Source organism: Catharus ustulatus, chromosome 2 (assembly GCF_009819885.2).
Source record: "Catharus ustulatus isolate bCatUst1 chromosome 2, bCatUst1.pri.v2, whole genome shotgun sequence".
NCBI lineage: Eukaryota > Metazoa > Chordata > Aves > Passeriformes > Turdidae > Catharus > Catharus ustulatus.
In genome coordinates, this window is record NC_046222.1 from 115934779 (window position 1) to 115946111 (window position 11333).

Sequence of the window (11333 nt, forward strand, 5' to 3'; positions counted from 1 at the left end):
TATTGGTCAGTAATGTCCAGGTGTGGCTGACACAGAGGATTGCTGGTGAATTGCATGTAATTAGAGTTGTAGTTAAAACGTGTAAAACTGATTTCTCACTGAATGCTTCAGCTTGTTAACATGGAAATGTTAATGTCTGGTCCAATATGTGATTTGTCAGTCTTACTTCTGACACCTCTAAGAGTAGGGCATTAGTCATTTTTAGGGACTGCATTAGCCTGTTTGTGATGCTAAAGTCCCACACGCATAGCTAGCCTATTTTCATAGAAGCCTGTCTTGCACTTCATTTTTCTTAGCATTTTCTTGTATGAAGAAAGGCAGATTCTTTTAGTAAGAGGCTTCTGAACCCTCATACATGTTAGTAATTTCTGTAATTTAGTAACAATTTAGTAACCCTTCCTTGCTTCCTTTTTTTTAAAATCTTGTCTCTAGAAAAATCTGTCCAGCATGGTGTGTCCCAATAAAGCCTGTAATATTTACCTCTTTAATCTTTTCCTTTGTCTTCTTCTAATTCCTCTTCCAGTCTGGAGGCTGCTGTTCTGCAGCTTGCCTGCTGCTTGTTGTCAGCTTCCATCAGACTGAAGGATCTCTGGGAAGGAAAGACTCTTAGAGGGCCTCTTTTCACCTCATCCGTGCAGCTAAAGATTTGACATTCACTTCCTGAGACAGGATGAAACTCTGGTTTTGAGAAATGTTATGTAAATCAAGTGTGTTATGTAAGGAACTCCTAATAATGATGTACATTACAGCATATTTATAAGATTAAAGGCAGTACTGCATCCTGTGCACTGGCAAAGAAAACAGAGCCCTGAAGAATGTCTTTAAAAAATGAAATCATTATAATAGACTTGATGTTTGTTTGATGTTTTCTATTTAGGTGCTGACTGCAGCCCAAATTAAATCAATTTGCCTGGCCATACTGGAATCAGGAAAACAATATGCAGTGAAGAAGAGGAAACCAGTCCCACTCATGTATTCCTACTATGGAACAGAGTATCTTGGTGAGTAAAACACACCAACACCTCTGAGACTGTGCTGTGTGCAGATGCTGAGCTAGTAGGCACTTCAGAAATAAAATAGATAAAATCTGCCATGTGGGATTTCTCCTGAGCCAGTTGGGATCATCCAACCTCCTAAGCTGTGAGGTGGGACTGAGCAGCTGGAGGGGAGGGCTGGTGCTGCTGAGCATTGGGGAATGCCACAGGTGCCTGTGCTGCAGCAGGGGAGCAGCTTCATTCCCTCTTCTTCCTGCCCTGGTAAATAAATGTGCCTTGCAGAGGCAGTGAGAGGTGGGGTGTCTGTCTGTGGAGCAGGTTGCTCAGGGCTCTGCCAGGGATGTTCTCTGTGAGCTGCTGTTGCTGTGCAGGACTGGCAGAGAGGATTTGGCTGTAGCACTGTGACTCAGGCATGTGGCAGCTGCTCCTCTCACAGCTTGGTTGGAGCTCACCTGAAGCAGTGGTGAAAGGACACTGGGCAGGGCCCTCTTGGGCTTCTCAAGGCTCAGTATCACTGCAGAAGGTGTGAGATTGGGTCACAGTTCCCTAGCAGGGGAGCAGAGAGAGCAGTCACTGAGTGGTGTGTTCCACACACCCTGGCGGGTACAGACAGTTCTTGCACTGAAATTTAAGTGTTAGCTTGCTGATACTGTCAGTCAGTAACTGGGAAATACCCATTTATGACCCAGTTTCAATTTGTATTCAACAAATGCAGATATATGGCCCAGATTCAGCAGTGTGTCAAGAAGAGTAAGAATTCAGTTCAGGTTCAATTTAACTGCATACAGTCAGTTTCAGTCATATCAGAATGAGGGCAGAAGGAATTCATACATATTTTTGCAAAGCTAGAGAAACTAGAAATGACAGAAGTAGTAAAATACAGTGTTATGCACCTAGAAATATTTTATTCCAAGCACTATTCCAGTATGCACTAAGAAGATGAAGGAGCCATGCTCTTGACAAGGAAATCTGTCCCAAGGGAAAGTGGCAATGAGATACAGACAGGACCTAAACCCACCCTCTAATTGAGTTATTTCTGTTCTTTCCAGGTGCAGCACATGGGCTGTCCTCAATCCTGCAGATGTTGCTCTCCTATTATGAGTACCTGCAGCCAGCAGATCAGGAGCTGGTGTGGCAGAGTGTGGATTTCCTGATGGACCAGGAACAGAACAGCAACTGGCCCCCTGAGCTGGGGGAGACCATCGAGCGGGAGAACGAGCTGGTGCACTGGTGCCATGGAGCTCCAGGTTATTTTCCCATTGGTGCTATGCATGGCCAGATGCTGATCACTTTGCTTTTCCACATTAGGTGATTCCATGTAGAAGATAATCTCAGGTTAAATTTTAGCAAAGTGACAAAATCCTAAAGGACATAAAGAAGTTACACTTAGAGGTGTGGAAATTCATTAATTGCCATTTTTCTTCCCCAGAAAAACCTGCATCCCATCACTGTTCTTGGGTAATAACACAGGTGGAGCTTACAAGAACACTTCAGCCAGCTACTTCAGTTTTTGTTAAATTCAGACCACAAGTGACCTAAACATTTCCTTAGGCACTTGAGTTGGTTATGTGTCATGTGCATTCTCACAAGGTTACCATGAACTGAGCTGTGCAGTGCTCTGGTGAAGATTATGACTAATTTATTTAAGTCCCCCCTAAAAATAAGCTTAATAGTTGGGGTTTTTAGCAGAAGTTAGTATGCAAAACTGTGTATAACTAGAATAAAGCAGAATAGGCCTCATTAGGAAAAAAATGAGTTTCTTTTTGTCATTTAGTAAAAAGTTTGTATCTGTTACCAGTGTAAAAAAATATCTTTGCCTATCCTTGTGTTTCTGTCAGTGTAAGCAGGTAAGGTGAATGGGGGTTTGGAGCCAATAGGAGACAGTGCTGAGAGTTTACTGCTTAAAGGCAAAAATGTGACTGCTCTTTTAAAGTGATGAAAGTCTGGAATGTTAGAGTAAACCCTGAAATTCAATAACGCCTTGAGAAGATTGAAAGTGGTGTTATCACAGGAGGTGGATAAGTACATCTTGCTGTGTGTTTTCAGCATGGCAGATACTCCCCCCTCCACATGGAGTGTTTAGAGGCTATGCTGACATGTAGAGCATGAGACTGCAGTTTTTTGGTGTATTAATCTTTATATTCTTTTGTGTTCTGCGAAACCCTTGGCGTGCTTATCAAAAAACAATCTCCCTGCTCTTTTCCTAGGCATTGCATATCTGTTTGCCAAAGCTTACCTGGTTTCCAAGAAGCCTCAATATCTGGACACTTGTATCCGCTGTGGAGAGCTCACCTGGCAGAAAGGCCTGCTGAAGAAGGGCCCTGGAATATGCCACGGGGTGGCTGGCAGTGCTTATGTGTTCCTGCTGCTGTATAGGCTCACTGGGAACTCCAAATACATATACAGGGCACAAAGGTGAGCATTGCTGATTTAGGGAAATACTAGAAAGTTGCAGGAACATTTATAAAGCATAGTCTGTGATCACTACCCTTGGATATAACTCAAGTGTTTAAGTTTCAGAGTCAAGTCTAGCCATGAGTTCTGGGGTGGGTGCACTCTGTGGGAACACTGCAGTCTCATTCCAGAGAACCTGCATTCCTTCAGAGGGAGCTGGGCTGGATGTGGAGGAATCACAAGTGTCCAGGTCTCATCCTGATGTGATGGCAGAACTCAGACAAACTGTGTACTCAAGTCCAGGAGTAGAGTAAAACATGATTTGTTAGGATTTTTTTCAGAGCATTTAACACTATTCTGTATTACTAGAAGTGGAAAGTAAGTACAGGATGTGGTGTGCAATTATTTATATTTTTAAAATTTATCATTCCCACCTTTAGTTTAGCTTGAGGGGTTATTTCTGTTTTGGCTGGACCACAAGCATATGTGGTCTGGTGAAAATTCTGTCATGGTGCTGCAATTATCTTTAACTTGCCTCTAAAGTATCTCTAGTTTACTGTGTCTCTTTGAAAATGTACCGTTCCATCTATCCACATTTTCCTTACAGCACAGAATAACAAGGGGAAGTGGTATAGTAATTAAGATGACTGATTTTCAGCCCTTTGCTTATTTTTTAATTTGTGTAGCTATTTCAGCATTACAGAGTTTGTTGCATTGATGTGAAACATTGCTTTCATCCTAGAAGTTGTCAAATAGTATTTGTGTAATGATATGTCTTACAGAAATCAGAAAAAGTTTATAGCTCTTATACAAGCATAATGCACGCACAGATTGCAAAGGTTTGTCTCTTCTGGGTCTAATGAACCTCATTTTCTTGTGGATATTGGATAGTGTAAATTTGCAGAAAAGGTTAAATACTGATAATTCTATTTTTTTTAACTACTGAATGTTATTAAAATGATGCTTCCAAACAACAAGCAGACAGAGAGGGACATAAAGTAATAACAACTCTTTTTTTTTCTCTCTTAGGTTTGCAGATTTCTTATTTACAGAAGAATTTAAGTCTGGTTCCCGGGCACTAGAAAGTGTATATAGCCTGTATGAAGGTTTTTCAGGAACTGTGTGTTTCCTGACTGACTTGCTGCAACCCAACCAAGCCGAGTTTCCTCTCTTCAGTGTCTTTGTCTAAAGACTGGTGTTCTCCAGGGCCACATCCCTGAGGCAGTGGGAGAGGGCACCTGCAGTTCCACTTACTTTTCAAGACAGGCTATTTACAAAATGAGATGGGGTACCACTAATGCTAGCCTTAATGTAGCTGAGAGTCAGATCAAAAACAACACACACTTGGGCTTGGGGGGTGGGAAAGTGTGTGGTAAAAATAAATGGGTCACTGGGGGGAAAAAAATGGGGGAGCTGATTGAATCTGATGTCATAGATATTTATCTAATTATTCAAGCGAGAGAGAAAGGGGCATTATCAAACTTTTAATTTGGTGTAAAAAAGGCAAGGTAGAATTGCAGGGACATGAAAAGAAGAAATAGTGATGTACCCAGTAAGTTATAAAAGAGTCCTGCAAAAACCATTTGTGGAACAATGCACTAACTGGGGAGGGTGTTGTAGACATGTCACTGCACTGCACAAAGGCAAAATCTGGGATTTTTTTTTACCTAAACCACATCTGCTAGTTTTAGTAAAATGTATTAGGAAATTCTGTATCTTTGAGCTCTTTGGTCATCGTGTAATGGCAGTTCTGTAGATAGCTGTGTGTTCAGGCTGCAGTTTCACAGTCCGTTTCAGCAAGTGGAGTCTCACCTGTGTAAATGAGCACTGAAATGGACCTTTCCTTTTAGAGCTCAGTCTGTGGCAAGGAGCTGGTCTCCTTTCTGATTTACTGCAGCTGTCACATCTTGTCAGTATTTTCCTAGTCACATGGAAGATGGGTGGAGCCATGCAGAAGACTTGGATTGAAAAGTTCTGTAGCAAAGATACAGTGGGCAGATGCTTTCTTCATGATACAGCATTGCTAGATAAGTATTTTCAGTGATACAAAGGCTTCCTTTAAAAATTAATTACTTTTAGCAGTATTTCTGAACAGTACCCCAAGTTTTTCAGATGATGGAAAATCTATTTTCCTTGATGAATTCTTCACTACAAACCCTGCAAAGTGAATACAATCACCGGAATGACATAGTGAGCCTCAGAAAAAAACTGCTAACAAAACTCAAAATTGCTTTTTTCCTATTTAACAAAATAATATATATGCCCAAATGATTTTTAGCTAGAAAATTATTTAGATAGAAATAAATGGGTTGCTCATAGTTGCAATTATATGCAGTTTTCTATGTATTATAGATATGATGACATGGTACTTGAAAGCTAAAGAAAACACTAATATAGATTTGTACTAAAAATAGAAAATTAATATCTGTATTTAAAATCTATTTACTATTTATTTATTTTTATTTATATGGGAATAATATCTCTAAAGACAAATTGGGAAAACCAATATGCCAAAAACTGAGGTTAGAGAGAAAAAGCTGCTGTACATGCACTGCCAAACAATGCAGTCCCTCTTCCTGCATTCTCAGCTGGAGGAGATTACAGTTTCTTTATTTTTAATGCCTAACGGATTAAAGTTCCCATTTCATTTCAGTGGGCTTTGATCAGGCTATAAGTTGGAGCTGGGTCTTGCAATCCTTCCACATTTTAATATAATAATCTCTTCCCGCTCTTGCCACTGTTATTTTAATGAGATGGCTTGCATTATTATGAGCTGCAGATACGGATTTCTATTACTCTGTCTTGCACTGTGCGGCTCTAATTAATTACTTAATTGCAGAAATGACCATATTTCACTGGTGAATAAAGCAATGCAGTTCTGTATCAGTTTGGCAAGAATTTAGGTATCTTTTAGTGAATGAAAATGGTAAAATTCAATGTACATTATTGTTTATTAAAACACAAGTTAAAAAGTTAGATGGTCTTTTAAGAAAGTCACTGGTGTCACTTACTTGGTTACTCTGAGCAGTGAGACTTGTGCACACAGAGGGATGAATTTCGTAGGGAGGGTGTACACATGAGGCTGAATCAAGAAGTCAGTGGATATGGGAGTGTGCTCTGCCCAGCCCTGTGGAAATGCTCCTGTTAGATCAGAGCAAAGCCTATTGGCAATAATGAAGATCCCAAATCCATTGGGATTTTTTATCTAGTTGGTTCCTGTAATGCATTTGGCCCCTATATTTCATAACTGGAAGCATCTTAAAGCAAAGTTTAAGGAAGGTAAAACTTGGCCTATCCACTTCTTTTAAATTTGATTCTTCACAAATGCCAGGAAAGAAACATTGAGCTCAGTGTCAGTTTTCTAGTGGTTTTTCCTGTGTGTCTCTCTTTGTAGAATTTCTCCCAATTCACATTCAGAGAAGACTCTGATCTTCTGTTATGGTCAACAGATCTCCTGTCCCTGCAATCACTCTTTGTGTATGAAGCCACATGTTTTGAGAGAGAAAGAAAATTATTTGAGTAAGAGGTAGTCCATTCAACAATAAGAAAACTCATTGAACCACCCAGTTTTTGAAATCTGGGTCCCAAACATCCCTGCAGGGTATGTGGGTTCAGCAAGGGCAGCACACAAACATCCAGTCCCATGGGACATGTGGTAAAATCTTGGAACATATTTGTTCATCTCTTTCAGCAGAGATGGCAGTGTGAGCTCACTCTCAGAGATTTGTGGCTTTTCTTACCCGACCTGGCTGGGTTAAGGTGGCTTCTAGATGTGCTGCAGTCACGGCTTCTGAATACAGTGCAAATCCACCCCAGGGCTCTTTGGAAATGCCACTCATTAAATGAGCAGGGTTTTTTCATATTTCCCCTCTTTATTGCCTTACCTGTTTTTTTTTTTCTCTGTACTATGTATGCTGTTACAAATGTTCTGTTGCAATCTTTATTTGTTGCTTTTAAGACATTGACAGAATAGCAACCTGAGTAGAGCTGTCAGCACTTTTCAGTGTAATAAAAAGTAAGGTCTTCTGTGTATCCTTCTACCTGCTTTGAGAAATCAATCTTGTAACCTTTGCTAGACATTCTCCATGGGATGCTGGTTCCTCCTGCTCCCGAATTGGGCCCTTATGGACTGAAAAATGTATTCCTGAACAGATTCTGCCCTGGTGCTGTGACAAAAGACTGTGTTGTGGGAAACTCGAGAAGCCTCTTTTAGGGTGTAAAACAAAGTAACTACGTCATGTTTGCACTTTAGTTTCTTGGTTGTGTTTAGTTTCTAAAGTGTAGGCAATAGGAATTTAAGTGATATAATAATATTTATGCTGTTAAAGCGAAGAGGATGCATTATGTGGTATTGGTGCTTATTTGTGATGTACCTGTGTTTGTGTGGTGCTGTTGGTGAGTAAAGCTGTAGATTACACATCAGTTTAAGGAGCTATATACTGTTCATGACTTTTAGCCTGCCATCCATAGATTCCTGTCAGGGAATAATTTTGAGGGAAACTAGATTTGTAGCGTCCAGATATATTGATTTCAGAATTTATAGAACCAGATGCAGTAAGTTTTATCAACAGTGCAGTTCTAGCAAATATATCTTTATTTTTACCTGCTACTCAACAACTTCTTGCCATAATAGTGTTCATTTTGTGCCACTGTTTTGTTTCCATCATTATTGCCTTCAATTTCCCTGCCTTTGTTTCCCAACCTCTAAATAACTTGAGGAGGCTGAAGAAGCAGTCCAGGTCTTTTGTTCTTGAAAATAAGATTGATTGATTTTTGCTTAAGCAGGGTGGTCTGCTAACTTGCATTACATTATTTTATGCTCCCAGATGGTCTCTTCTCCCTGGCTGTGTCATTTCCCACCTGCTTAGGAAAAATCATTATCCTATATAACAACTGTCACTGGTGTTTTAGTTCATTAAACAAAAGAGAGACTTTCTAGGGAGCATGGTCACTTCTCCAGTGTTTCAGTTCTGTTAGGACAATCAAAACCAAGTGAAATGGCTAAACATTCCAAAATACACTTTTAAATAGTTCTGGGAAATATGCATAAGGGAATGCAAGTAAAGGGATCACCTTTATTGCTACTCTGTCAAATTAAGTAATGCCACTTTGATGTTCTAATACTGATTATATATGGACATGGGAAGAATACGACAAGAATACTGATTGGTTTTTTAATACTGTGGGAAAAACCAAACTGTGGGCATCTGCTGTATTCAGAAATGTAGAGGGGCAATATGTGCAAATGGAAACTTTGATAAGCAATCAAGTTTTTGTACTCACATAGTTTTCTGCATATACAGTTACAGCATCTGCCAGCATATTGCATGTTTTATGCCAACAGTGACCTATTTTAGTGTATGCATGCATTTTGAGAATATATCCTTGTTCTTTGGATCTCTGAGGTCTGCCAAGTAAATCTCAGGTGCAGTAATCTTCTACATACCTTGAATATTCACTGACATGAGTGCATATTCTAATCTGTTGGAAGATTAGTATATCAGGACTAAAATTGCCCTATAGATTTTCAAAGAGTAATCTTGCTCTGAAGAACTAATAATTGCTGGCTGACAGCACAACCTGGACTGCTCTGAGAAGACATTTCAGTTTATATAAATATGTCTTAGACTAAGTAATAGCAGCAGAAAGCTAAATTGAAAAGAAATAAGAAAATGACCAAAAATCCCACTATGAGGGGAACAACATGCTTTAAAGCCATAATCCAAAAATGCTCAGGGCCCACAAAACAATACAGCAATTTAGAGATGTAAGTAGGCATTTTCCAAGGGAATAGCACAGTGTTTCATGGCACAAGTAGTGGTACAGCAAGCACTGTGCAGTTTCAACTGCCTTGAACAGCACTCCATTGCCATTATAGCAAAGTCATCAAATGTTAAAAAACATTTGCCTGTGAAGGGGTTGCCTGTAGCTGAACCTACTGCCTACTCCTATCTTTTAATGGAGCAGAAGTGATTTGCACTGTCCATGATGGGGCCATTAAAAAAATTACATTCAAGAAGCCAATAGCACCAACTTTTCAATCTGCCTGTGAATTATTTAACTTGACTAATTTGTACTGTCACCATTGGTCCTACACCCCATATATTTGAAATTCGACATTATGCTCTCAAAAAAAATTATGAACAGCAGTCTGCTTGAAAATACATAAGGCCATATTTATTTTTAATGCTTAAAAGGGAGTCCCTTGACTTTGCTCATTGCATGACTCAAAGAGAAGATGGAGGCATTTAGGTCAAATACAGCAATACTACCTAGAATGGCAGAAAATTAATTAAAAACTCTTTTTGCTCAGTATAATGATATTTGAATACAAGAGATTTTATAGTGGACTGATAGTCAGCAACAGTATTGTATGACTATGTAGAAGTCCTTAAGTCAATTATATCCTACAGGGAATAAAAACCAGATCCTAGTCTAACATATATTTTTACATCATATAGAAGAGAAAGGCTGTCTGACCAGAAATTTAACTCTGCTTCTGTCTTCATTACCATGACCACACAAGAGAGAAGGATTTCCTTTAACAGTGGTTTGGTTTTGCCACTGAATTGGCCTCCTGCACTCATTTTAAGGGCCTGATAGGCCACTTGCTGATGTCAGTGGTGAACCTCCACTTGATTCCAGGCATGTAAAGTAGCTCCTTCCACATGTGTGAAACAGGGGTAAAACTATGCCATTCCAAACCCCAGGCCTACAAACTTTCCTTTACACATGAGTCCCATGGAATTAGTCAGGCTTGTTTGCATAGTGTGAGGAAAGCACAGGTGTTTGCAAATGCAGGGCCCTATTTGATAGCAATTTATACACATTTTATCTCAATATCTCTGCAATATACGTGAATACCAATACAAATAAAAAATACAGGGAACTTAAGTGGCATTATTTCATGTCTAGTTTGTGTTGGTGACACTTGATTATTCAGTATATTCCAGTGTGTAATGTTCATTCCTTGAGTACGTGCCACACCCTAGATTGGTTTCTCAGTGTTACAGCCATTCACAGCCATGATGTGGTACAGGCCTGTAGAATCAAGGTTGATTTGATTCTTTAGAGATGCACCTTATTGTTTGAAAGCAGGACCCCTGCTTTTCTAATATTTTAAACACTGTGATCTTTCAGAATGTGTTTATTGTATTAGTTTTGTATGGTAGATTATGATAGAGACTAGATTTTATAGCTTTTTAAAAGCAGTGATAATACTAAGCTTCATAGTGGCAGAACAAACTGTGTATATCTATATCATGAATATTAAAGCTGTGATTATATTTTGCCTTAAATAAAAATCCAACCTTGAACATTATGATTTTTCATTGGATTGTTTATTTCTGTGCTTATCCTTCATAGTGCTGGCAACTCTTCCTTCCAAAATAGTCATGACTCTGTGCTCCAAAAGCTTTTCAGTGGTTATCAAAAGTAAAATAAATCATTTTAGAATGAGATAAATCATCCAGGCTGCACACAGTGCTTAAGTAAATTACCTCATGGTAGTTTCCCACGAGACAAGACAGGATGCTTTTGGCCTGTAGATTAAAGTTTCCCACTCCAGGTATTTATTGTCAGTCTGCTTAAATCTCAGTTTTCATGGCCTCTTCCCTTTCCAGAAACACCCCTCCATTCTCAGTGACGGACACAAGCATTAAATTCACCTCGGCCTGCCCACTACAAGGTTTCCATCTTTGTCATCATGAGCTGAGCTCAACTTGAGCTGAGCAATGGGACTCCAGATTTGCCAGTGCAGCAAAGAAATGGCCAAGTGTTTATTGACATTTTTTTTGTGCAAATCTGCATTAAAGAACAGCATCAGATAAGCAGAAGTAGCCAATAGTGTCATCCCATTAATAATATCTGAGACTCCTCCTTGCCTTCTTGTGCTCCTGCAGGTCCCAGGTCTGTAGCTAACCCGCACAGGGAGATCAGCAGTTA

General features: G+C 39.5%; 1 protein-coding gene across 1 annotated transcript in view; it reads left to right on the top strand.

The window, feature by feature from the left end:
- The window catches only part of LANCL3 (LanC like 3), a 36059-nt gene extending 25349 nt beyond the window's left edge, over positions 1–10710 (top strand). Inside the window, exons 2-5 of the mRNA XM_033051199.1 lie at positions 878–1001; positions 2045–2242; positions 3203–3410; positions 4419–10710. Of these exons, the coding sequence (XP_032907090.1) occupies positions 878–1001; positions 2045–2242; positions 3203–3410; positions 4419–4578 (690 nt within the window). The 3' untranslated portion in view covers positions 4579–10710. The remainder of the gene's footprint in view (positions 1–877; positions 1002–2044; positions 2243–3202; positions 3411–4418) is intronic.
- Positions 10711–11333: the final 623 nt, after the last annotated feature.